At 48.6% G+C, this 27154-nt stretch overlaps 1 protein-coding gene across 3 annotated transcripts in view; it reads left to right on the top strand.

Annotated features, from left to right (window-relative positions):
- MYO1C (myosin IC) overlaps positions 1-26920 on the top strand; it is a 43694-nt gene extending 16774 nt beyond the window's left edge. For all 3 annotated transcript variants that reach the window (XM_072639916.1, XM_072639918.1, XM_072639917.1), the window contains exons 2-32: positions 4673-4831; positions 4932-5047; positions 5313-5511; positions 5716-5796; positions 6248-6427; positions 6581-6679; positions 6888-7001; positions 7095-7166; positions 7921-8040; positions 8248-8330; positions 8941-9046; positions 9243-9323; positions 9729-9820; positions 13417-13511; positions 13661-13707; positions 14100-14180; positions 14482-14587; positions 15215-15332; positions 17666-17779; positions 17925-18001; positions 19422-19490; positions 19680-19764; positions 20236-20395; positions 21431-21514; positions 22515-22608; positions 22851-22906; positions 23454-23589; positions 23946-24016; positions 24517-24614; positions 24805-24904; positions 25460-26920. In XM_072639916.1, the coding sequence (XP_072496017.1) occupies positions 4673-4831; positions 4932-5047; positions 5313-5511; positions 5716-5796; positions 6248-6427; positions 6581-6679; positions 6888-7001; positions 7095-7166; positions 7921-8040; positions 8248-8330; positions 8941-9046; positions 9243-9323; positions 9729-9820; positions 13417-13511; positions 13661-13707; positions 14100-14180; positions 14482-14587; positions 15215-15332; positions 17666-17779; positions 17925-18001; positions 19422-19490; positions 19680-19764; positions 20236-20395; positions 21431-21514; positions 22515-22608; positions 22851-22906; positions 23454-23589; positions 23946-24016; positions 24517-24614; positions 24805-24904; positions 25460-25486 (3120 nt within the window). In that variant the 3' untranslated portion in view covers positions 25487-26920. The remainder of the gene's footprint in view (positions 1-4672; positions 4832-4931; positions 5048-5312; positions 5512-5715; positions 5797-6247; positions 6428-6580; positions 6680-6887; positions 7002-7094; positions 7167-7920; positions 8041-8247; positions 8331-8940; positions 9047-9242; positions 9324-9728; positions 9821-13416; positions 13512-13660; positions 13708-14099; positions 14181-14481; positions 14588-15214; positions 15333-17665; positions 17780-17924; positions 18002-19421; positions 19491-19679; positions 19765-20235; positions 20396-21430; positions 21515-22514; positions 22609-22850; positions 22907-23453; positions 23590-23945; positions 24017-24516; positions 24615-24804; positions 24905-25459) is intronic.
- The last annotated feature ends 234 nt before the right edge of the window (positions 26921-27154 follow it).

The following is a 27154-nucleotide window of genomic DNA, read 5'->3' as shown; positions in this document are numbered from 1 at the left end:
GCTGAGTGGGAAGCCCCTCTCCCCCCCACCCCCAGATGGAGGGGTTCTGGGCTTCTTCCCCCTTCGCTTCTACTTCACTTCTCTCCCTTTTCTCTCTTGCCTTCCATTCTTTGCCCCATATGTTTAATCCGGAAGGGACATTCTAAGTTCTTAGAAGTTCTATCCCCTCATTTGTCAAATTAAGGTGCATTGACTTGTCAATGGTTACACAGACAGTAAGTGGCAATTAGAATTTGAACCCAGGTCCTCGGACTCGGCAAATCCAGAGTTCTTGGGAACTGCCCCCTCTCCTGCTCCTGTTAGTCCTTCAAGGCCTACTTTGTGGGGATAAAAGTCAAAGAACCCAGATTACTGTTCTCCCTGTTGGCCCCTGGCTGGACCTTGGCGCTTCCCTGTTGGCCCCTCTGGGCTTAGGGATGGGCTGGGAGGCAGCTGTTCTTTCTAATGAAATGGCCCCCAGGGCTATTATGGGACACCTGTAGTCTGTGTGGGGGTGGGTACAGATGGGGCAGGGAGAACTTGTTGAGTCAGACCCTGCCTTTCTAGGGGAGTCCCTCAGGGAGAAGAGATGGTAGACTGGGCAGCTGGTGAGGGTAGAGCTTCTCACCTTAGGTACATACCTGTTGGGGGAGAAGGTGGAAGCCTCTTTGGACTAGGTTTTTCTTCATTCCCCAAGTTGTGGTGGCCTCCCAGATCACTGTATCTGTCTTGTGTGTATAACCTGTATTTATCTACAGTCTATCTTTTCTGGATTCCTACTGCCCAAATTAGCAGGTCTTTTTGTATATAGTTTGTACGTAATTCTCTATGTATATTTTTCCTCATATTTCCAGGCCCCGATGCTGGGGTTTCTGGGTAAATGCTGGTTCATTGGTGGACCTGTGAACATCCCCCACCCCCTTTTCTGGAGGACAAGAATTGTTTTCATTTTGCCTCTGTATCCCCTGCCTGTCTTTTGTATCCCTGTCTGACTTACTGAATATGCTTCCTGAGTGAGCAGTGAAGGGGGCTGCCAAGGGAGAGGCCCCGAGACTGGTCCTCAGGAATGTTTGGGGGAGGTCTAGAGAGAGGGAGTTGCTTTCTTCTTTTCAGGCTTTATCATCACTATACTTCCATCCTGAATACCTGCCCAAAGAGGCTCTCAGGTCTGGTGAGGCCCACTCAAGGAATGCGAGACAGCTTTGTGGTGGGAGAGAGATTAGCTTGGTTCTGCTAGTCCTGTCAGAGCAGAACCAGAAACCCAGATAGGGGGAAGATGCAGACACACAGATCGAGGCCTGATTTGGGGAGGGAGGAAACTTCCTAACAGAGCTGCCCAAAAGGAGGTCACCATTGGCTCTACCTCCTTGGAGGTCTTCAAGAATGACTAGTTTTCTAGCATATCAGGGTGACTTTAAGTCACGTACCAATAGAACAAGATGGTCTCTAGAGTCCTTTTCAATTCAACAGGCATTTACAAAGTGCTTACCATAGAAAGGGAGTGTGATATATGCTAGGGGAATGAAGATCCCAACCAGAACTTACATTTCTACAGCATATTGAAGTTGACAATGTCCAGAGCGATCCTGTATAGTAGGTGAGTCGCTGAATTTGTATCACAGGAACCTGGCTCCAGATCCTGCCTCTACCACTTTCTACCTGTATGGCATTGGCTCCAGAACAGTGGAAAGGGCTGTGGATGTGCCATCAGAGAACCTAGTTTTGAACCCTTTGTCATTCCATATTGGGCAGGTCACTTGTCTTCCCTGGGTCTCATTTCCTTCCTCTGTCAAGAAAGGATCAGATTAGATGACTTTGGAGGACCCTTCCAGCTCGAAATCCGTGATCCTGTAATAATACCCATTTTACAGAGGAACAAGCTGAGGCTTAAGTGACTTGCCTACCATTGTACAGTTAGGAAGTGTCAAACCTGCTATTTGAGCAAAATTCTTGATGGCAGACTCATCCTGCCATGTGAGGGAATCATGATGATTGTAATAATTGATACTATCTATCTATATCTATCTATCTATCTCTTTATCTATCTATCTCTATATAATTTTGTGGTTTGTAAAGACCTTTACGTACGTTATCTCATTTGAGGATCACAGCCCCCGTGAGACAGACACCATCTCCAGAGGTATTTGTCCCTGTCTTACAGATAAAAAAACTGAGGTTCAGTGACATACGGGAATTATGCTTCTTACTGTAAATCACAGACAGAGCTGGAAGAAACTTGAGAGGCCAGCAAATCCTTCCCCCCTCATTTCACAGAAGGAAACTGAAACCCCTTGTCCAAGGTCACCCAAATAGTAAATAGCAGAGAGCCAGGACACACTCCCTTGTGTCCAGAGCTTTTCCCAACGTGCCAAGCTCCCTCCAACATGGATTAGTCTAGCGTCTTCCTCTAAGAAAGTGTTGGATGCAGGGTTCAAACCTGGACTTGTCCTGACTCTAGATCTCTCTGCCCATTATAGTACACTACGATGCCACAATAGAGCTTTTCATCTGGTGGGAGGAGGAGGAAAATGGGTAAACAACGAACCGTAATACAGATTGGAAGGTGGTTCCATTCATAGAAGTCAGTTGTCTGAGAGCTTAGAGCTAGGGAAGCATCATTTCTAGCTGACTATGGGGGGACTGCGTTCCAGTGGGGCCCTGAGAAAAAGGTGCCAAGAGAGAGGAGGGAGAGAGGAGACTGTTCTGGGTGTGGGGTGTTACTCTTGGAAAAGGGGAGAAAGCAGGAGAGGCTGAGCAGCCCAGTTTGACTGAAGTAGACTGTCCCCAGTAGACAGGGCCATGATGTAGCACTGTTATCACTGGACAATTTCAATAAACTTCTTTTCCCACTCCGGCCCATCCTCCACTAGTTATCCAAGGTAAAATTCACACTCAGGACTTTCTGACCCCAGGGTCTTTGATCTTAGCATGCCCAGAGCTGGGAGGTTGAAATGCCAGAGAGATAGAAATAGAGAGCTGACTTTGGAGTCAGAAAGATGAACTCTAACCCACCCTAGGTGATCCTGGGTGAGTTCTTAAACCTCTCTGGGCACCTTTCTAATGCCAGATAATACAGGGATGGTATTTCCCCTTCTGGGAACTCCCTATAGTGATGACATCATCATTAAAATGCCATCTTCTGCTGCAAGCCTTCCCCAACTCCTCTTAATTTCAGTGCCTTCTCTTTGTTAATGACTTCCTACTAACCTTGGCTAAACTTGCTTTGTGTACATTTGTTTGCATGGAGTCTCCTCCTTTAGATTATAAACTCCTTGAGGGCAGAGACTGTCTTTTGCCTCTTTTTTCATCCCTGGTGCTTAGCACCGTGCCTGCCTCTTACAAGGTGCTTAATAAATGTGATTGATTGAATGATTGACTGATTGCAGATCCAGTTCTTATCCAGGGATACCAAAGTGATTTTCTTGAATTTCAAGTCTGATCATGTCACTCTGCTATTCAGTAAACTCCAGTGGTTCCCCATTCCCTCTATAGTCAAATACAAACTCTTCCGTTTGGCATTTAAGGCCCTCTACAACCTGGCTCCAATGTACCCTTCCAGCCTTATTCTACATTACTCCCGTCCACAAACTTAACAGTGCATCCAAATGCCTTTTTTGCTGTGCCTTTGCATGGGTTGTTCCCATGTCTGGAATATGTTCTCTCCCCCATTCTGTTAGAATGTGAGGCTTTGAGGCAGGCAGGTTGTATATATAGAAGCTGTGAAGTGCTGAGCCTGGAATTACCAAGGCTTAGATTCAAATCCCGTCTCAAATGGTTAGTGGGTATTTGACCCCGGTCAAATCACTTCACCTGTCTCTATGTTAGTTATACATGTATGTGGATGTACACACATGTGCACATACATGCATATACTTATACACACCTATGTATGCACATGCATACATGCCTGTATGTGTATATTATATGTGTGCATCCATGTACACTATATATGCACTTTGCAAACCTTAAAGGCCTTCATAAATATTAGCTATTAGAACCCCATGTTTCTTTCAGAGTTCAAATCCAGGGTCCCCTTCTCCATGTGACCTTTTGGGGTACCCCCACTTACTAGTGTCTCCACATCACAGTATCTTGTATTTAGATATTTATTTTGCATAGAATTGTGTGTGTGTGTGTGTGTGTGAGAGATCTCCTCTAACAGGATGCAGACTGCTTGAGTCAGGGCCTTGCTCATTCTGTCTTGTGTCCCCAGTCCTTAGCTCTGTGCCTGGCACACAGGAGATGTTTAATAAATGTCTGTCTTGAGCTCCAGGCTTGAGCCTCTATTTGGTTCAGTGAGCACTGGGGAGTCATTGAAGGCTCTTGATCCAGGGAGTGATGTGTGTGTATGAGTGTGAGATTATCTCAGCGACTAGGGGAGATGAATTGGAGAGGGAAAAGACTGAGATCAGAGAGACTAAAAGTCAGTGAAGAGTCCTAGTTGGAGGTTCTGAGGGACTGAATAGCTGGGCCTATGACACTCGGCATGGGAAGAGAAAACAGTCTCTTACCCCTGGGTGCTCCATGGATCTCATCATCTCTTCTCCAGTGATCTTTATGTCCTAGCCTTCCAGGCTTCCTCATAGATGAATAGAAACCTTTCTCATAGAAACCTTCATTCCCATGTGGTAAATACCTTGTCTCCCTATTGCCTCTGTCCCTGGAGCCAAGCTCTGACAGACCTCTTCCCTAGGCCCTGGGTAGTGACGGAGTACGGATCACCAGCATGGAGAGCGCCCTGACTGCAAGGGACCGAGTTGGGGTCCAGGACTTTGTGCTGTTGGAGAATTTCACTAGCGAAGCCGCGTTCATCGAGAACCTGAGACGGCGCTTCCGTGAAAACCTCATCTATGTAAGACCCCAGGGAGCAAGATGGGAGTGAGGGTGGACCATGAAGCTACAGGAGCATCTTGGAGAGCCCTCACCTCCTCATCCTATCTCCTATTCTGCAGACCTATATTGGGCCTGTGCTGGTCTCTGTTAACCCTTATCGGGACCTCCAGATCTACAGCCGGCAGCACATGGAACGCTACCGGGGTGTCAGCTTCTATGAGGTTCCTCCGCACCTGTGAGTGACCTCTCTGGTTTCTAATCAGTGTGACCTTTCCTTGGTACTGACCTCTTGGTTACTAATCCCTTCACCTTCCTTATATCCCCTTCCTGGGTGACTATCAATCAGTAACTTCCTGACCTATGAACCCCACCCATGAATTGCACCTGCCCCTGTGGGACCCCCATTCCCTCACATTTGCTCCCCCTGTGTCCCCCAGTCTGACTTCCCCCCCAGTGTTTACCCCACCCCCACCCCCAGTCTGACCCCCACGCCCCTTTAGGTTTGCTGTGGCTGACACAGTGTACCGGGCACTGCGCACGGAGAGAAGGGACCAGGCTGTGTTGATATCTGGGGAGAGTGGGGCAGGCAAGACTGAGGCCACCAAGAAGCTACTGCAGTTCTACGCAGAGACCTGCCCTGCTAGTGAGCGAGGAGGAGCTGTACGGGACAGACTGCTCCAGAGTAACCCTGTGCTGGAGGTAGGGGGGCCTCCAGGGACAAGGGAAAATGGCATGGTGAGGTGGGGGCCTACAGGGACAAGGGAAAATGGCAGCGCAGTGGGGTGGAGGGGGTAAGGGATGAGGAACAGAAGCTTCAATCAGAGGACATGGGATCAGGGGAAGAGATCATTGATCTATAGAGGGAGACTCTTCCTCTAAAGTTCCTTCCGTCTCCCACCCCAGGCCTTTGGAAACGCCAAGACCCTTCGAAATGACAACTCCAGCCGATTTGGCAAATACATGGATGTGCAGTTTGACTTCAAGGTGTGTGGAGTGCAAGGGGAGGCCCTGCGAGCTGGTGGGGAGGAGTGGAAGATGTCCCAACAGGGAACTCACTGCCTCTTCTTTCTACCAACTAGACTGGAAGTTCTTTGAGGCCAGGCACACAGTTTACTTGTTTTTGCATGACAAGTAGTATTGTACGTAACATACCAAGTCCTGACCTCCGTGTATGAATGAGTGAATGAGCTAGTGAACCTAAGCTCTCCTCTGCTCACTGTCCTCGTCTGTGTCTCCTCCACCTTTCTCTGGGGCTTTTTAGATCCCCTCAAGGTGCCAGCACCATCCTCCCTCCAATCACCCTGAATCTCTGTTTCCTCATCTGTAAAATGAGGGTGTTGGATTTGGTGGCCTCTCAGGGCTCTTGGGCTCTAAATCTCTGGTCTTTGTCCCCTGCTCCTGGCCCTAACCACATCTCCCATTCCCTGTTCCTCAGGGGGCCCCTGTAGGTGGACACATCCTCAGTTACCTCCTGGAAAAATCCCGAGTCGTCCACCAAAACCATGGGGAGAGAAACTTCCACATCTTCTATCAGCTGCTGGAGGGTGGGGAGGAAGAGACACTTCGGAGGTTGGGTCTTGAGAGGAATGCCCAGACCTACTTGTACTTGGTTAAGGTGAGACTGGGGCAGAAGAACAAGATTGTGGGGGTGGGGCTCAAGGATGCCCCGAGTTCTTCTCTGTCACTGTGGGTGTCTGAACCAGTAAGCTTGGTTTGAGGCATGGGGGGCATTTAACAGAGACTCACTCCTCCCCCACCCTCCCTGCAGGGTCAGTGTGCCAAAGTCACATCCATCAATGACAAGAGCGACTGGAAGGTTGTCAGGAAAGCGCTTTCTGTCATTGACTTCAATGAGGATGACATCGAGGTGAGAGGGCCAGTGCAATGCTCCCTCCCCCCGAAACCTGCTCTTTTGCCTGGAATTCCCCTGCTTCCTGAAATTCCCTTCGGCTTATAATCACCCTTTCTACCTTCCACCTTTGCTTCTGACCTCCCTGGCCTCCTGCTCCCAATGGCCCCTGGAGCCCTCAACTGTCCCCCTCCTCTCCTCTAATGAGGGCCCTCCCTATCTACAGGACCTGCTGAGCATCGTGGCCAGTGTGCTACATTTGGGCAATATCCACTTTGCTGCTGATGAGCAGAGCAACGCCCAGGTGACCACAGAGAACCAGGTCAAGTACCTGACCCGGGTAAGTGAGCGGCCCTAGAGCCCTGAAGGGAGTGGGGACCAGCTCGGGCTCAATGTCAGGGAATCCCTGACCCTGCTGTGTTTCCATTGATAGCTGCTACAGGTGGATGGCTCTATGCTGAAGGAAGCCCTGACCCACAGGAAGATCATTGCCAAGGGCGAGGAGGTAAGAGCAAGGACAACCTTTGATGCTTTGGCCAATGGACAAGTCTTCACTGAGCATCTATTATGCACATGGTGCCCTAGGGATTGTCTGGGGTATTCTTCTCAGACGTTACTGTCTCGTCTGATTCCCCTTGGCACCCTGTAACGTACACAGGGCACAAATTATTCATTTTCCTCGTCTGCCTGGAGAGGTCAACTAAGGCCCAGCCAAGGTCACACAAAGCTGGGTCTGCAGCCCAGATTGCATGGATCCCAGTCCAAGGGATCCTTCCCCTTGACTGAGCTGTACTTTCTAAATGCTCCATTGAGTAGCAGAGGGTGGTGTGCTCCACTTGGTCATGGCTGAGTCCTTAGGGATGTCCCAGCTGTGAACATCTTTGGGGAAGCATAGGTGGTGATGTGTCCTCACCCAAGCCCAGTCCTTTCTATAGCCTATTGGGCTGTGATATAAAGATGAAGAATAGTAGATGGAAGAAGGACATTAAGGCAGAGTGGGTGGAGAAATGACCTCAGTGTCAGAAAGAGATCTGAGTTCAAGGCCTGTCTTTTATACATCCTAGCTATGTGACTTCACAGAAGTCACTTTCCCTCTTAGTGCCCCAAGGAATTCTAAGACTAGAATCTCAGAGGGTCCGTCCCTGGAAACTCTCTCCCCCAAAGAAGGTCTGGGCCAAAAAAGAAAAAAACTGGGGGATGGAGAAGGTGTGGGGAAGAGCCCACCCTTCTCCATCTAGTGTTCACTCATCCTTGTTCAGCTCCTGAGCCCCCTGAACCTGGAGCAGGCTGCATATGCCCGGGATGCCCTGGCGAAAGCCATCTACAGCCGCACCTTCTCCTGGCTGGTCAACAAGATCAATAGGTCACTGGCCTTCAAGGTGAGGCTGGTCCTGGGGCCTACCCTACCTCCCATCTACCCAAACCCTACCAAGCCCCTCCTCCCTCCAGTCCATCAGTAGAAATGAGATTTGTCCTGGTTCCTAGAGATCAGCAGTCTATCACTGAGGGGCCCAGGGGAGCTTTACCCCAGATGCTTTTCTCTGAGCTGGGCAATGGATGAGTGAGAGATTTTGGTTCAACTTTAGGACCCAGAATTCCCCAGCTGGAGAGGCACCACAGTTCTGGGGCTGGTGGATATCTATGGCTTCGAGGTTTTCCAGCACAACAGGTCAGTTCTGTCACAACCCATGTCAACCCACCCTTTATCTTTGTCTTTTTCTCCTCTCCCTGACTTTGGCCGTCTGTGTTCTTCCCTCCCCATCTCTTCTGTCCCCTCCCTCTTCCTTTTCCTCTTCTCCTTCTCCTCCCCTCCCCCTTCTCCTTCCCTTCCCTATTCCTTGTCTTTTATCATTTTCTTCCCTTCCTCTCTCTTTGGATCTATCTCCTCTTGTTTCTCCCACAAACATCCAATTTTCTCTAAGTCCCTCTAGTCTTTTCCCTGCATTTGTCCCCCAGCCTCCCCCATTGATTGCTCTGAGGGACAGCCCCAGAATTTCCCACTAGTCCTTCCCAAGGTTCCTCACAAACCCCATTTGGTCACTCTTGGCATGGACTCCCCAGGATCTTTCCTTGATTGTTCTTGTGATCCCCCAGCATCCCTCACTGGTCTCACTAGTGTCCTTCCACTGGTCACTTTTCCTCTCTCCCAGCATATTCCTTTGTGACTCTTAGAAACCCCCAGCATCTCCCAATGGTTCCTTTCATAGTCTCCCCCATGACTCCCACTGCTGATTTTTGAGGTTCCCCCTGCATCGGTTCCTTTTTTTCTATCTCTCTAGCTTTGAGCAATTCTGCATTAATTACTGTAATGAAAAGCTGCAACAACTCTTCATCGAGCTCACCCTCAAGTCAGAGCAAGAAGAATATGAAGCAGAGGGCATTGCTGTGAGTAGGAAGCCTCTTGTGGTTGACGATTGGCCCATTGATGTCCCAACTTTTCTGCCCAGGCTGTGTCCCTGGCCTATCAGGTCTCCCTCTGCTGGGGGGACAGCATGACCTAGAAATATGACTGGGATGTTGGCATGTGTCCCCAGTGCCCAGGGAAAGGATTAACTCACCCCATGTGTCTCTTTCACCATAGTGGGAGCCTGTGCCATATCTCAACAACAAGATCATCTGTGACTTAGTCGAGGAGAAGTTCAAAGGCATCATCTCCATCCTGGTGAGGCTCTGACACTCAGGGGAGGGGGCCCAGGATATGTCAGCCCTCTTTCCTTTATCTCATCCATGATGTGTGGGGGGACTGTCTGGGACTGGACCAAGGGCAGGGAGTGGAGAGGGACCAAGGCAGCAAGAGGTGGGAGGAAATACTGGGGGGCTCTTGTCTTGGGTCTGGGAGGGATTCTCCTTTGTCTCTTCCTCCCTCTCCTGTGTGTTCTCCCCATTAGAAGAACATCCCTTCATCCTTTTGTTCCCTGGTGTTATGTGATGCTCCCTCATTTCCTCCTCCCATACTACTCACTTTCATTCCCCCATCTCATGCTCCCAGTGACTCCTCCACCATATTGTGTGTACCCTCGGCCGTTTTATGGGCCACACGTTATTCTGTCCTCTTTGCCCTTTCTAGGATGAAGAGTGCCTTCGCCCTGGGGATGCCACAGATCTGACCTTCTTGGAGAAGCTTGAGGATACGGTGAAGCACCACCCACACTTTGTGACGTGAGTGTATAACTCTCTGAAGTGTCAATCAGGACTTCCCAGTGTGCCCCACTGGGCTCCTTCCCCTCCCAAATTTCATTTCCTCTCTTCCCCTCACCAGGATTTCTGGAGAAGAACAATGAGGTTCCATGAGCTTGGTGTTTGCACCAGGCAAGCTGCCCAGTCACCTCCAAATGCTGCCCTCAGATCTAGAGTGGGGAGGAATATTAGGGACCATCTAGTCCAGCTCCTTCATTTTACAGAAGAGGAAAGTGAGGTTCAGAGTGAGAAAGGGACCTGCTCACCATAGAGTGCAAAGTGACTCCAAGCTGGGATTCAGAAGCCCTGGAGTTAAGTTCTGGCATTGCCAAACACATCCTTGGGTGAATCACTTTTCTTGTGAACCTGACTTTCATCATCTGTAAAATGAGATTCATGTTCCCTCCCTGCTGTCAAATGGAGAGAAGTAAATGAGATATTGACTTTAAAAGTCTTAAGGCCAAGGCACTAGTGACTATAATAATGATAAAAGATCATATCATCATGAACAAGCTCTGTCCCAGAGAGCACATAAGAAAACATACTTCTCTACTCAGAGAGGTAGGGGCCTCCAGGTGCAGAATGTGGCATGCACCATCATCCTGGGTCTCTGTTGCTTAACTCTTTTTCTTTATTATAAGGGAGGATTCAGTGACAGGATGCCTTTGTGGACTAGGAAGTGATTGAGGTGTAAAAACAAAAGCTGTCGTTGAAACTTTAAAAGAAATGATATACAAATGTTGGTTGAAATCCCTCTTTCCAAAGCAAGGAGGATGTTAAGGCCAAGTCAGATCTGCATGAGGGAAGATGAGGTAACGGGTTAGAAACAGGCAATAGTAATGGAAGGGCTCTCACGATGGCTGGACATCCAAAGAGCCATTTGACTTTAAAATGTAGTACATCAGAGAAATTTTAAAACATCAACAAAAAATCAGATTCCCAAGAGAACTGCAATTTTTCATTTCCTATTTATAAAAAAGTTAATGGGTTGGTGCCGAGAAAGACATGTTCTGATTTGTTCTCGTAGCTCACTTCCTCCTTCGGAAACTGCTATGGGTTCAGCTCTCCCTGTGTGGTCTTACCAAATCTACCAGGGACTTGGGTAACTCTGGAAAAGTCATTTAACCTCCCTTAAACTCAGTTTCCTCATCTGTAAAAGTAGAGGGGAGGCAGCAAAATCTGAAATAAAGAAAAAATGCACAGAAGAAACATTTCGCCATACACTCTCATTGTGACTGTTTAAAGGAAAAATTCTGATGTGTGAAAGGAATTAGCAGGAGAACTAATTCACATCACAACCAGTCTGTGATTTAGGAAGTCCTAGGAAATTGCACACAGAAACTGATCACTTCTCTGAGGTCACACAGCAAGAGTTAGATTGAGGGCAGCCACTTCTCTTTTACCTCTTTTTGTATCCCTAGTACCTGGCACACAGTAGGTACTTAATAAAGGTTTATTGGTAGACTGATTGAGAGGAGAGAACCAAGGTTTTCCAGACTCAGTACTCTATCCATTAAGCCAGGCTGATTTAGTAAATAAAATGCAATTTGCCCGAGGTCATGTTAGTGATGGAGCCAGAAATCCAGTCTGACTCCCAGCTGGGGGATACATTCCTTTCCCCTGTAGGCAAATCACTCAGCTCTTTGGGCCTCAGTTGCCTCATCTATAAAAATAAAGAGAGGGAAGTCAACAGAATATGAAATAACAAAAAAAAATGCATAGAAGGAGGAGATCTGAGAGGACACAGCGGACACATGGGGCATTGTTACTTTGATAACACCAAGGTGTGCTTTTGTTTTATCTTAATGTTTGTTTATTTATTTTTAGTTTTCAACATTCATTTCCACAAAATTTTGAGTTCCACATTTTCTCCCCATCTCCCTCCTCCCCCCACCCTATAACGCCTTGCATTCTGATTACCCCTTCCCCCAATCTGCCCTCCCTTCTATCACACCCCTCCCTTCCCTTATCCCTTTCTTCTCTCTTTTCTTGTAGGGCAAGATCAATTTCTATGCCCCATTACCTGTAAGATGTGCTTCTTAAAAAGGCAAATTCTAAATGATCCAGCTTGTTTTAAGCATGATCATTTGGAATTGTGTTTGTTGATAATTGCTTAATTTTAGAATAAAAATGTCTAAATTATGTATATTAATAACATTGTTATTACTTTATTTTATTCAAATCTTTCTTGGAGAAGACAGACAAGACAAGAATATAAACTTTTTCATAAATGAGGAATGAAAAGTTTTTATTTTGTTTATCCTCAAATTTGTAATTCTCTTGGAATTGTTTTTGTTGGTGTCTTAATAATTATTACTGTTCAGATCCCTACTGATAATTCAGTATTTGTTATGCACCTTTGTGACTGCTCTGTGCTAAGTCTCAGGGATAGAAAGGTAATAATAAAGTTGACCCCAAACAAGAGAAACTGACATTCTGTCTGGGGAAGCAACATGTCTATAGAAAATTAAATATTGGGCATATGCAAAGCAATTTCTGATGAGTGGACCTAAGTCTAAAACTAATTATTTTTGTTAACACTTAATTTTATTAGTAAATGAACAAGAACTGCAGAGGGCACCACAAAGGGCTGTAATAGAAATAGGGATATAGAAGGTATTGGGTGATGGTTATAGGAAGAAGGAGGGCAGGGAGAGGGGAGCTGGTCAGGGCTGGGAACTCTGGAATCCCCAGGATGCTGAGTGGAGCTGTAGGGCCACACACTGTCATATACTTTGTAGTAGCAGTGGTCGTGTCGATTTGGTTATTGATCCCTGAACAAGAAGGAGAGGGCAGAGAGAGGAAGCAGGGCAGCAGATGGAGAGGCTGTGGTCCTGGCCCATGGTCCAGGCAGGGGTTACTGGAGCCCTGAGGCTTGCCTGGTTCTTCTGCTCTGCTTTCCTCATGTACCATGAAAGCTCCATGTAACGCATGCTTTCAGAAGTGAGGGATCATCGTTCGTAGATGAAAGGAATCTCAGAAGCCACCTGGTCTAACCCCTTCATTTTACAGAGAGGGAAATCGAGGCTTAGAGAGGTGAAATTACTTGTTTGAAGTTACAGAGGGAACAAATTTGGGAAGTGAATCCATCTCTCACTCTCTAGATTGTGTCCCATTGCCCACTGCAATTCTGAGGCATGCTTCATGATGTCCAAGTTTCATATACCATTCTCTCCTCTTGCAGTCAATTTTCCACTCTTAGAACACTAGATTTTCTTAGGGATTCAGCTCAAGAACCAAATTCTACAGACCTTTTCTGATTCTTCCCGCCCCCAGCTGGCAGTGCTTTATCCCCTCAAAAATGGCCGTGTATCTACCCATGTCCTTGCATGTCTGTCTCCCCTAAATAGGAGGCGAACTCATGGAAGGCAGAAGCTGTTTGGCTTTTGTTTCATTTCTGTATGCCAGGTGCCTGGCCTGCTGGACATGCTTAATAAATTCTTGTTGATTAATTGACTCTGAACTTGGCCACTGTGACAAGGCCTCACCAAAAGTCTCCTCGGGAGCCTGAGACTCTGAATAGCAGAGCCTTGAGCCAGCGTCACACCACCTGCCGTTTTTCTCCTTCTCTCCCCTAGTCACAAGTTGGCTGATCAGCGGACAAGGAAATCCTTGGGTCGAGGTGAATTCCGTCTGTTGCACTACGCTGGGGAGGTGACCTACAGTGTGACAGGTAAGTGACTGGCTGGGGCCCAGGGGGCACAACCCCTCCCCCTCCCTCCTGACTCATCCTCTGCTCTTGGCTTTGCCTTTGAAATGTGGCACTCGCCCCGCTGTGACCTTCTCTCCTCCCAAACCCTGTTTCCTCTTTCCTCTTGCCAGGGTTTCTGGACAAGAACAATGACCTCCTGTTTCGTAACCTTAAGGAGGTAAGCAGGGAGAGGTTGGCAGTCTGGGGCTGGGGAAAGACGAGGAGAGGGCTTTTTATCTCTTCACATTAGCTAGAGAACAGCTTTTCTTTCACTAAACAAAAAATGCAGAGGACATAAAATAAAGATTCATGGACATTTATGAACAAATACAGAAAGCACCTACATACCCAGAGAACACCGTTTGCCTCTGGGTCTGCCATTGTCCCAGAGTCCTTCTGACTCACCATTACCCCATGATTGGCACTCCCCTTAGAAAAGGAATGAATTTGACCTAACATTCATATCAAGAGGGGCCTCATGTTTTTTTTTCTTTTTCTGGGGTAGGGATATGGACTTCCCACCTCCCACGGGGAATATCCCTCCTCAGTCTCTTGCCTTCCTTCCCACAGACCATGTGCAGCTCTGAAAACCCCATCCTGTGCCAGTGCTTTGACAGGAGTGAGCTCACAGACAAGAAGAGACCGGAGACGGTGCGAGCTCATCAGGGGCTGTGAGAGGAGAGTGTGTGTCTCTGTGTGTGTGTGTGTGTGTGTGTCTGTCTCTGGGACTGTGCAGGGCTTGGATCCTTCTCCCTGGGATTCACTGGGATGTCAGACTACATCCTTTCCCCCTACCATCCCCCATATTCTCCCCAATGATTCTACCTGCCTCCCCATCCCTAGGTCCATACCCTTTCCCTTTCCTTGTGACCTTTTTTTCTGTCTTTAGCTCTTAGCACTGGGCCAGGCACATAGTAGGTGCTTCCTAAATGCTTGTCAACTTGACTTGCAGGTAGCCACACAGTTTAAAGCGAGTCTGTTCCAACTGGTTGAGATCCTCATGTCCAAAGAACCTGCTTATATTCGCTGTATCAAGCCCAATGATGCCAAACAGCCAGGTGAGGGGAGACATCCCTTCCCCACTTCCCACCTAGGTGTACCCTCCTCACTGTCCTATTTCTCTCCTGGGAAGACCAAGATCACAAGATGTCAGGGCTGGAGAGGAGCCCACTCCCCTCTGCCCCCAAAGTGTTGAAAGAAGGAAACTGAGAGGGGAAGGGTTTGGACCAGGACCCTCCCCCCAGCAGTTTTTCTTCCACTGTTCTAGAGCGTTCTAGGCATGAACACTTTCTCCCTAGCTGTTTGTCTTTGTCCCTCCTCTTCACTTATGAACAAGCCCAGGAGCCTTTAGCTCCTAGGGTGGGCCCTTCTCCAACTAGAGAGTTGGGAGTGGATTTCAGTGAGTCCCAGTCCTGATGCTTCTTAGTGGCCAAGTCTGGCTTGGGGATGGTGTCTGTTTTAACCAAGCCATTTCCTCACCAACAGGACTCTTGTTTGGGACCACATCAGACTTGCAGGATGCAGGGAGGTGGGATTGACCCAGACATCATATATCTCTCCGTGTCCCTATCCAAATCTATACTGATCCTCATACCCTCTCCCTACTGCAATGCTCCCATTTTCCAGATGTGAGCACTGAGGCTCAGATGATTGGTTAAGTGATTTGCACCTTCTCCCCCTCCCAGGTCGGTTTGATGAGGTGCTTATCCGACACCAGGTGAAATATCTGGGGCTGATGGAGAATCTTCGGGTACGGAGAGCTGGCTTTGCCTATAGGCGCAAATATGAGAACTTCCTCCAGAGGTGTGTGGGCCTGGAAAAGGGTTGGGAGGGTGTGACTTGGGGAGCAAAGGTGGCACCAGGGGCAAAGGGGAGTGAATGGGAAGGACAGATGCTGAAAGTGAAGAGATTTAGAGTTAGAAGGGAAGGAGAATCAGAGTCTATTTGAACAGGTGCTGGATTTGGGAGTCAAAGGATCTGAGTTCAAATCCTAACTCTTTTCTTTGTGACCTTGGGCAAGCCCCATGCCCTCTGTGGGCCTCAGTTTCCTCATCTAGAAAAGGTGTGGGTTGAATTTGCTGGCCTTTGAGGTCGGGCTTGGGGTCAAGAAGATCTGGATTCAGATCCTGCCTCTGGCACTTACCAGCTGTGTGACTCTGGGCAAGTCACTTAGCCCCTGTGAGCCTCAGTTTCCTTTTCTGTAAAATGGGGATGGTAATAACAACTCAACTCACAGGGTTATTTTGAAGAACAAATAAGCTGGTAGACCTTAGAATGCTAAGGATTTTTAAATTTTTCAGTCATTCCTCAATTGTGTCTGACTCTTTGTGGCCCCATTTTGGGGTTTTCATGGCAAAGTGGTTTGCCATTTTCTTCTCTAGCTTATTTGACAGATGGGGAAACTGAGGCAAAAAGGGTTAAGGGACTTGCCCAGGGTCACACAGCTAGGAAATGTCTGAAGTCAGATTTGAACTCAGGTCTTCCTGACTCCAGGCCCAATGCTTTATCTACTGTACCACCTAGCTGCCCAAATAAGGGTTCAAAGGCAAAAATGAAGCAGCTCCCACCGCAAAGCAACTGATATTCTTGGAGTGCTGTAGAAAAGCCAGCCATTAAGTCTGTTAGCTTGTGATTTTGTAACTGGACTTTTAAATGAGCTAACTGAGCTCCAGAGAGGCTAAGTGACTTACCCAAAGTTATAAAAGGAATAAGGGGATGAGCCAGAATTTGAACCCAACTCTGAAATCAGCACTCTTTCCCTTGTACTGTGTTGTCCCAGGTAGCAAAAGGTAAAGGCAGGATTCAAACCCAGGTCTTTGGAATCCAAATCTAGTTTGTTTTCCACAGTTTTGTAGCTGAAGGACTTGTGTGTGTGTGTGTGTGTGTGTGTGTGTGTGTGTGTGTGTGTGTGTGTGTATGTGTATGTGTATTATATGGCATGATATGTGTGGCTCTCTATGTCTGTGTGTATACGTATGATGTGTAGATACATCTGTCACTGTGCATATAGAGAGACATTCAGAAGGCACTTTCCCCCTTCCAGGTTTTCCTTGCAGTCTCCTCATCCTCACCAAGGCCACTCACACTAACTTTGTGCCTACTGTCCCATCAGCCCCTCAGCCTCTAGGCTACAGCCCACCGTCTCCACTTGGAGAATTGGTGGTGGTTTTGATCGAGTCCAGAAACTTTTCTTCGAGGTCCAGCAGATTTAAAGTTGGAAAGTTCTTTGGAGACTTTACCAACCTTCTCATTTTTACGTAAGAGGAAACTGAGGTTCAGATGAAGTGACTTCAGATCATAGCATTGAGTCTAACCTATTTTTTTAAATAGTATTTTATTTTTTCCAATTAGACGCAAAGACAATTTTTAACATTCATTTTAAAAACTTTTTGAGTTCTAAATTTTTCTCCTTCCCCTTCCTTCTCCCTAAAATGGTAAGCAATATGGTACAGGTCTAACCTCCTAATTTTCAAGATGCAGAAGCTGAGGCCCAGAGAGGTTAAGTCACTTGGCCAGAGTTATACTGGTAGTCAGTGTCTTAAATCTGGATTTGAACCCAGGTCTTCCTGACTCCAAATCAGCACTCTATACATCTGCTGTATCTCTGTGGGATCCTGGGCAAGGTGCTTCACCATGCTCTCTTGGGATCACATGGGTCATGAGTGGCAAAGCTGAGCCCACAGCCCTCTGCTAGGCCCCATTTGTCTCTGTGGTTATTTTTCAGTAGATCAAAGATTGGGGGCTAAGAGTCCAGAGCCCAGGATTTAGACCCCCCAAAGCTGAAGGGTCCATTTTAGTGCTGACAAGAGGCATGTACATGTGCACATACATACACTCACATTCAGTCACTCCCACTCCCACACTCAGTCACACTTTCTCACATTGTACACATGCTTTCCCCCCATATGCAGAATGTTACACACACACACTTCCACACTTTCATCACACGCACACACTCACACTCACACACACTTTTTCATATTGCACACATGCACTCACACACACACTTTCTCATATCACATACATTCACTCCTCTTCACACAGTCTCATACATGCACACACACACATTCAGTCACACACCCCTTCCCTCTCCAGAGTGGTGAATGAGGCTAGTGCTCGCTCTGTCTCCTCTGCAGGTACAAGTCCTTGTGTCCTGAGACGTGGCCCACCTGGGACGGGCGGCCGCAGGATGGGGTGTCGGTCTTGATCCAACACCTTGGCTACAAGCCCGAGGAGTACAAGCTGGGCAAGTGAGTATTCAGTCCATCCCTGGGGCCTCCCAGTGGGGTGGTCAGTGCAGAGAGGCTTGGGGCGGGGCGGGGGGGGGGGGGGTACGGAGGAAGCGGCTGCTGGTGGCTATAGCCAGACTGGGTCTTCCTCGGTTCACTCCTCCAGAACCAAGATCTTCATCCGCTTCCCCAAGACGCTTTTTGCCACAGAAGATGCCCTGGAAGTGAGGAAGCAGAGTCTGGGTGAGGGCCAGTGGGCCAGGGCCTGGGTGGGTCCCTCGTCCTGGCCTCAGGGGCCCTTTCCTTGGGATTCTGCCATCTCCATACATCTGGAGTCAAAGGACTTAAGTTTACATCCCCACTTTTGTTGACTTTGGGCAAATGGCCTCATTCCCTGGGATCCCCGTCTCCTCTGTAAAATGGGAGATTGGACCAGACAGCCTCCTTGGACTCTTCTGGCCCTGGGATCTCCTTCCCTCTCCAGAAAGTAACCCTTGGGTCTGCAGTCAGAGGACCTGGATTCAGATCCTACCTTTGAATATTACTAAGGTGACCTTGGACAAGTCTCTCCTAGCTCTCAGCTTCTGCTTCTTGCCTGACCCAGCCTCAGGAGCTCTCTCCTCTGGCTTCCATAGCATCTCACCAGAGTATTCCCGACAGCCCTGACATGGGGGGGAGGACAAAGTAGGCTCACCTCAGTTTTACTTCCTGGATCTCCCAGGTTTAGAGTGCAGCCCTGCCAGCCCCAGGAGAGCTCTGAGGTCCAATCTCCCCACCTCCAAAGCCACTGTTCTGGCCAGGCCAGCATGCTGCTTTCTCTCCATACTGGGGATTTAGACCTTGCCTTTCTTTTCTTGGTGATCTGAACCTGTGGTATCACTAGTATTGAGAGCTCCCAGTTCAGAAATGAGTTCCTTCAATGTGGGTGAGCATCTTCTCTGCAAGTGAGGCTCTCAGGAGCACTAAGAGATGACTTGGCCATAGTCACACAGTCAGTCTGTATCTAAGGCTAGACTTGAATTCAGGTCCTCCTCACTCCCAGGCCAGCAGTCTGTCAGGTTCTTTCTGCTTTTGACTGGTTTTTGGTGGTTATTTGCTCGTTTCAGTCATGTCCAGCTCTCTGTGACCCACTTTGGAGTTTTCTTAGCAAAGATACCAGACTGGGTTGTCATTTCCTTCTCCAGCTCATTTTACAGTTGAGGAAACTGAGGCAAACAGGGTTAAGTGACTTGCTCAGGGTCACACAGCTAGTAAGTATCTGAACTCAGGTCCTCCTGACTCCAGGTCCAGCACTGTGCGCTATAGTGCCACCTAGCTGCCCTGGGTTTTGGCTGTTACCTTGTCACCTATGTACACCCTCTCTGTAACTAGAGGTAAACTCTTCAAAACCAGGGACAAAGCTGGCTTATAGGTTTTGGTGACATCCAAAGGTTACCTACCTCGTGCCTGTGCAATTAGGAGAATAAGAGAATCATAGATTGGAAGATTAGGATTTGAAGATGAGGAAACTGAGACCCAGAGAACTAGGTGACTTATCCAAGGTCACCTGGCTAAAGTGGAATTTGAACTCAGACCCTCTTGACTCTGGGACAAAAGCTCCTTTCACTCTAAAATGATGCTAGTGATGAGTAAATGTTTGTTCATTGACTTTCTGAAATCACAGCCACAAAGATCCAGGCATCATGGAGGGGATACCATTGGAGACAGAAATTCTTACGAGTGAAACGTGCAGGTCAGTAGATTTGCATGGGGAGAGAAAGGAGGGGAGAGGGGAGGAGAGCTGAAGGTTCAAGGAGAGGGCTCAGAGTCTTTTCTTGCCACCTGAAACCAGAAGCCCAGATCCTATGGGACGAGAGCCCAAGATCAGGTTCTGGGTTGTCCTTAGACAATGGAGGTGAGCAGTTACATGTTCATTCTACAGCTATCTGTATCCAGTCATGGTGGCGGGGGACCCTGGGTCGGAGGAGAGCTGCCAAGAGGAAACGGGCAGCCAACGTGATCCGACAGTGAGTTTGGGGGACCTGTGCTAGTGTCCCCCATCAGAGTCGGGGAAGAGGGGTTGGCTTTTTGTATCTCACTGGTGATGGGTCCTCATGCCCGCCCCACAATGACAATGGGATGTTGTGTTGGGAAGAACAAAGGGTCAGAGGTCTCTAGACCAGGGTTTAAGCTTTGGGCAGGTCTCCAAGTTACTCCTCTGTAAAATGGGGCTAAGAATACTCCTCTGCCTTCCTTAGAGATGGGACATGGGCTCATAAAATCCTAGCTCTAGAGTTGGAGGTGGCCTCAGAAGCCGTCTGATCCAACCCTTTCATTTCACAGAAGAGGAAACTGAGGCCTAAATGCCTTGCCCACAGTTACACAGGAAATAAACAATTGGAAGAGGATTTAAACTCAGGTTTTTTAGAAGGAAAATCCTCAGTGAGCTGTTTTCATTAACATACTGACGTCCTTCCTTCCTTCCCTCTCTCCCCAAGGCTGATCCAAGGCTTCATCCTCCGCCGTGCACCCAGGTGCCCTGAAAATGCCTTCTTCTTGGATTTCGTTCGGTGCTCCTTCCTACTGAATCTGCGGCGGCACCTGCCCCGTAATGTGCTGGACAAAACATGGCCCACCCCTCCTCCTGCCCTGCACGAGGTCTGAGGAGGCTGGACAATATAGATGACCTAGTGGTGTGATAGGCTCAGAAGTGGGAAATACTTGGGGACCACTCTGACTCAGACACTTACTAGCTGTGTGAGGCAGTAAGCAAGTCACTGCCTCAGTTTCCTTATCTCTAAAGAGGTTAGACTAGATGACCTCCAAGACAGAAATCTGACCCTGTGGCCTCTCTAGGCTTCAGTTGCCTCACAGATGACATCTTAAGATTCCTTAAATTCTCAATCTCAGCTCTGTTCCTCTGATAACCAATCTAGCTATAATCCTTTAGTGAGCACTGACCCATCTCCGTGCCAATCACAGCAGAGGTCCAGTCCTTCACCTCAAGGACCAGTTGGTGAGACAAAACATGCCCATGCCATGGAGAACAGGGCAGTAGAAAGTGGTAGGCCCATAGGAGTTTGGAGAGGAAGGTGTTTAAAAATTGAGAACATTTATAGCCACCTTGGATCTTGGCATCTACTTCAACCCTCTTGTTTTAACAGATGGGAAAACTGAGATCCTAAGAAGTTGCATGATTTTTTTTAAGGTCCCATAAGTACTAAGGACCAAGGTAGGATTTGAATCTAGGATCCTCTGACTTCAACTTAATAGGATCATAGATTTTTGAGGTCTTCTAGTGGTGTCAAATTCAAATAGAAACCAGAGACCTTGCATGTTGATGTTGGAAACCAGAAATGACATGTATTGTGTTTTTTATTGATTTTGTGAAGTGTTTCCCAGTTACATTTTAACCTCTGTTCTAGACCAGCCCCTTTGTTTTACAGGTAACAAAACTGAGGTTCCAAGCATGAAAAGGACTTGCCTTATGTCATAAGGATAGTAGTGTCAGGTCCAGGATTTGAACTCAGGTCCTCACAGTGGGCTGGAGTGAGAAGATGAGACACATAGAACAGTCCGAGTTCAGTTCCTGGCTCTATCCTTGGGCTCTTTCCCCAGGGACATCTCTCCATGGCCCCAACCAACCTTTTCCCTCCCTCCTGTTCCCCTTGAACTTATTTCCTATCTTCCCAGGCATCCGAGCAGCTGAGGGAACTCTGTATGAGGAACATGGTGTGGAAGTACTGCCGGAACATCAGTTCTGAATGGAAGCAGCAGGTGAGTGGGTTTGCTGGGGGTGAGAGACAAGGAGTAAGATGCGCAGTCAGCTAAAGGAAAGGCAGTGTGTAGGGGGAGGGAAGGAGCTGGCAGCAGGAAGATGGAGACACTTAATAGAAGTCATGGGGCCACTCAGTCTCAGGGGCCAGGACTAGAACTTGGGTACATTCAGTATCCCCAGTGTTACAGAGCTCAAAGGAAAGACAAGTGCTGAGCACAGAGAAGGATGGGGCTGAAGGTTCATAATGTTAGAGCTGGCAAAGATCTTTGAGACCATCTGGTCCTTTCATTTTACAGATCAGTAAACTGAGGCTCAGAAATTTTGATGTGCTCATGGTCACCAGGATATATGTGTCAAAGGCAACTTATGAACCTAGATTTTACTGGTTCTAACACTATTTTCTCTGAACCAATTCTCCCTCTTCAGGGTTTTATTAGTACTTTAAAAATGTTGAATCCCATTGTACTGGGGACATGGGAGGGTAAGAGAAGATGGGACATAGAGAGGAATCCAGAGCTCCCAGGTCTGAGTCTTTGTCTCTTTCCTCACTGACGTCTCGGAAAGAAAGTGCATTTCTTTATTGAAAAAAGGAGTTCAGAGAATTTAGTTATTATTGGAACAATGAAGTATACAGCACTTGGGAATCTGGAAGATCTGAGTTCAAATCCAGTCTCAGACAAATGCTAGCTCTGTGACTTTGGGCAAGTCACTTAACCTCAGTCCGCCTCAGTTTCCTCATCTGTAAAACAGAGATAATAGTAGCACCTGTCTCCCAGGATTGTTGAGGATCAGATGAGAGAATCTATGCTAAGTGCTTTGCAGACTTCAACCTATTATATAAATGATAGCAATGATTAAGAAGCCTACTGTGTGCAAGGCAGTGTGCTAGGCACTGGAGATGCAGGAACAAGAACTGAAAAACAAGCTTATGTTGCACCAAGGGGCAAGGGGTGTGGAGTTATTGGGCTGTTGGGCAATACCCCCTTCTTGTCTCAATAGCTGCATCAGAAAGCTGTGGCCAGTGAGGTTTTCAAGGGCAAGAAAGATAACTACCCTCAGAGCGTCCCCAGGCTCTTCATCAACACTCGGCTTGGTATGACATTCCACCCTCCCACCACTGTTCTGGGCCCCCCTTTCCCATGATACCCCTTTTTCTGCCCCCCTTCTCTATAATGCCCCTTTTTCTGCCCCCTCCCTTATCCACCATCACTCTTGGCTAACTTCCCACTTCACCTTCCCTTGAATTTTCTTCTTCCTCCCCCCCTTTCCTTGTTTCCTTCCAGTCAGGACTTCCTCCAGCAGTTCTCCAACCTCCTATCTCTCTGTCTTTTCTAGCTGCTGATGAGATCAGCCCCAAAGTGCTCCAGGCCCTGGGCAATGAGCCAGTCCAGGTGAATCTCCAATTTGGGATCCCAGAGGGAGCTGTGGGAGTAGGGCTGGTGGTGGTCAATCAAAAACATGTCAGAAGCCAGTTAAGAGTTCTCAGAATGGGAGGCAGAGAAACAGCAAAAGAATCGATCAATGAGTATTTATTAGGCACCTACCCTATCCTAGCCACTGGAAATACAAGTAGAAATAATGGTACTATCTCTACTCAGAAGGAGTGGGTGGGAGAAATGACAGTCTGGGAAGAGAAGTGGGGGGGGGTCATAGTGGACCACAGAAAGTCCAGCATTCTGTTTGCTGCAGTACCTCCCTGGAGGCCTACTTCCTCAGTGTTCACCTTCAGTGCCATTTCATCCGATCCTGGGTTTTGTTCTCTTTGGAATATGAAGGGATAATAGGAATGACCCCCAGATGGGGCAGAGGGAGAGAAGTGGACCCAGGGGAGTCAAAAACTTGGAGGTGTTTTTATTCTGGAGATTTCCATGGAAATTGGAAAGCTATAAGAAGGACCAGAGCCACTAGAGAGTGATCTGATGGTGCCTTTCCCTCTAGTATGCAGTGCCTGTGGTGAAGTATGACCGGAAAGGCTACAAACCTCGGGCTCGGCAACTGCTGCTGACCCCTAGTGCTGCGGTCATTGTGGAGGAGGCCAAGATCAAGCAGAGGATTGAATATGCCAACCTGACTGGTAAGGGGCAACCCAGAAAAGGGAGTCAGAATCTGACTTCATGCTGTGCCATCTTGTCTGCGATTGGGCCAGGGGCAAAGGCCCAGGGAGCGCCAGCTCTCAGCCTCCATTGTTCCATCTGTTAGATGAAGGCAGGTGGGTCTAGAAGAGGCCTCTGAGGGTTCTGTGGATTTTAAGGAGCCTGTAGAGAGGAAGCTCCCAGGGTTCACACCCCATCACCATCTCTGGCTTGTTCTCAGCCTCCCTGAACAGCCCTTTGCCTCTTCCCCTTTGCTTGCTGGGCCCAGCACTGTGTGGGGAGAGATGGGGGTGGGGAGACAGTATCCCTCTCACCGTCCTAACCTTTCCTTCACCAGGAATCTCGGTCAGCAGCCTAAGTGACAGCCTTTTTGTCCTCCACGTGCAGAGAGAGGACAACAAGCAAAAGGTATGGGGAATGGGCTGGGGTCTGGGCTTGCTATATCCCTTCCTCCTCCCCACCTGCCCTCAAGAAACTTCCCCTGACCAGCCTCTACCCACCATCCCATGGGAATTCTTCTACAAAGAGGGGGGAAGGGCAGGCAGGACCCTTCCCATGGCATACCTCCGACCTTTCTGCATCAGGCAGTTACTCAGTAAACATTAATTAGGTGCTTACTGTTTGCTAGTCACTGTACTAGTTACTGCATAGGCACAGAAAGGTTAAACCACTTCCTTCCCTCAAGATGCTTTCGTTCCATAATTCCATCTGAAATCCCCCTTCCCCCACTCATCCTGGATTCATGGCTTGTGGTTTGGAGCTGGGTGCAGGCTCCCCTGCCATGTAGAGGCCTTCTGGAATCACTGCATCTCACAGATCTTGAGGGTGGGCATGTCCTGACTGCTGAGCTGCAGGCCTCCAGGGATGGAGAAGCTAAGTATCTCTCTGGCTGCCTCCTGGTGCTTTAGGGGGATGTGGTACTCCAAAGTGATCATGTCATCGAGACGATAACCAAGTTGGCCCTGAGTGCAGACCGAGTCAACAGCATTAACATCAACCAGGGCAGGTAAGCTGTGTGTATGTGTGTGTGTGTGTGTGTGTGTGTGTGTGTGTGTGTGTGTGTGTGTGTGTGTGTGTGTGTGTGTGTGTGTGTGTGTGTGGCTGGGGTTTGGAGGGGGGGAAGGGAAGCAAGGGGATAACACATGGGAAGCTTGTGCCACGTCGGATCTCCTCAATCCCTGCTCCTTCCCCATCAGCATCACCTTTGCTGGTGGCCCAGGCAGAGACGGTATCATTGACTTTACCCCTGGCTCCGAGCTCCTTATCTCCAAGGCCAAGAATGGTCACCTTGCCGTGGTGAGTGAAGTGGGTTAGGATGTAGGACCCCTCTGGTCCTAGGGGTTGTTCTGCCCCAGACTGTTCACCTTCCTCTCATAATCCTGGCTCGCCTTGGAGTGGATGATTGGCCTTTCTGGTTGTTGAGGTGGGGGGAGGGGCTTGGGTCTACAGAGTCAGGAAGACCTTGGGCCCCATAGGAGCCCTTAAAACAAAGTGGATGCAGAACTACACATAGTAACGTTAGCGTAGCAGAAAGAAATCAGAAAACTTGGGTTCAAAACCCAGCTTTACCACTTACCAGCTTGGTCAGTCACTGAGCCTCATTGACCCTTAATTTTCATTCTTTGTAAAATGGGACTGCTCTTCCTCCACTCTGCCTGCCTCCTCAGGTGAGGATGGCATGGATGTGCTTTGGAAGCTGTTAAACACCCTCCAGTTGGGGGGGGGGGGGCTGAGGGGTCACCTTCCAAACTCACCTTCAAGGGCTTTTCATTCACACCAGCCTTCAGTAGATGGGTAAGATGGGGGCAGAAAGGGGCTGCCTCTGAATGTTTTCTGCTTGCCCCTCTGCAGGTCGCTCCCCGGCTGAACTCCCGGTGATGATGGACCTTGTCCGTCGGGACACTCTTTCTGCCCCTTCACCATGCCTGCTTTGCTCACCCGCTTACTGCTGCCCCATCCCCCTTCATGGTAACCAAAGACTCTCACTTCCATGCTTGGAAAACTGGGTGCATCCCAGATCTGAAGGGGGCCCATGTGGCACCTGCCTTCCGTTCCCCGATCCTTCCTCCCCGCCCATATCCCACCCCCCTCATCCGCTTCACAGCGGATGTGGGGGGAATGGTGGGAAAATAGGGAGCTATGCTAGGAGCGGGGCTAAGGGATGATGGGGGCCAGGGCAGAGCCCCATGACCTCTGCCAAACCAGTGGGAGGACACCTTTTGCTGAGTTTTTTTTTTTCCTGCTGAGTCATTTTGATGCTTTGTATGAGATAATTTTTTTATAAGCCATTCATTCCTGCCACTAAGACATGCTGGATGTGCTCTGGCCAGCCCTGCAGGAGGGCAGGGGGACCACCAAGGAAGCAGTCTAAGGGCTGGAGGTGGGAGGAAGGGTGAGGTCCAGCTGCCCTCTCACCCCACCCCAAAACCAGTTATTCTATCCCATCTCATCCCCACCCATGCCCATAGGTGAATACCCAGGGACACCCCTCAGTTTCCTTTCATCCCTGGCCACAAGGGGCTGGGACCCACACTTGATCTACTGCTCCTCTCTGCCTTAGTGAGGCCCTGCCCACTTGAGACCTCTTTCCCAGAGGGACTGAAGCACTTCTTGCCCCCTCCCACCTTCCCCAAAAAACAGACCCATATTAATTAGCCCTTGTGATGACTGACCTCCTCACTCTGCCTGGGGCAAGGGGAGGGGATATTTTGAAACTGACCTGGGTGGAGGTGGTGACAAATGAGAGGGACAATCAGTATGGGGGGCCTGGCTCTTCATCCCTGGACCTTACCCTCCTCTTCTGCAAAGCTGAGATCATAGGACTGCTCAAAGGAATTTTAGGGGCCCTCCAAACTCCCCTCTTAACTCACATTATGTGGTTATGGGGGCCCAATGGTGCTTATTCCGAAGCCCCTGCCCAATGGAAAATGGAGTCCCCACATCCTCATTCAAAGCCCCTCAACTCCCTAGAATCAATAGCCAAGATGGGTGGTTGGGAGAGTAGGGTTGGGTTTAGGTATAAATAGAAGGGAGAAAAATGGTCCTGGGGTCTACAGTGTGACCCTGTTCACTGCTTTGCTGTGCCCCTCCCCAAATCTGTCCTCCTGTAGGGTAGGAGATGACTTTAGGATCAGAAGGAAAGGGGGGTTATCACTTATCTCTGCTGCTTCTCCACCCCATTCCCCATTCTCACCAAGGGTCAGGGGACCAGGAGGCCCTCCAAGCAGTCTGTGCTCTCCCTTGGGATCCTGGGGACATCGCCAACACTTGCAATCCCAGCCAACACTAAATAAAGCGATTATGTTTTTGCAACGGTTTGCCTGTGATTGTGGAGGGACCAGAAGTAGGGTGGGAGGTAAGCTGGGTTTGGGTATTTCTCCCTAGATGGGGCCCAGAAGAGAAGGGAGTAGTGGTAGCCAGGTCACCTCCATGTACTGTTGGTGGAGTATAGATAGAAGAGTTCACACCCCACTTCACAGGTGTAGGAGTAAGGACAGAGGCTGAGTGGAAGAGGGAAGGCTTTCCAGGCATGAGAAAAGGCACAGA

This window comes from Notamacropus eugenii, chromosome 2 (genome assembly GCF_028372415.1).
Source record: "Notamacropus eugenii isolate mMacEug1 chromosome 2, mMacEug1.pri_v2, whole genome shotgun sequence".
NCBI lineage: Eukaryota > Metazoa > Chordata > Mammalia > Diprotodontia > Macropodidae > Notamacropus > Notamacropus eugenii.
The sequence above is the reverse complement of the archived record's forward strand: the minus strand, read 5'-3'. Positions and strand labels throughout refer to the sequence as shown.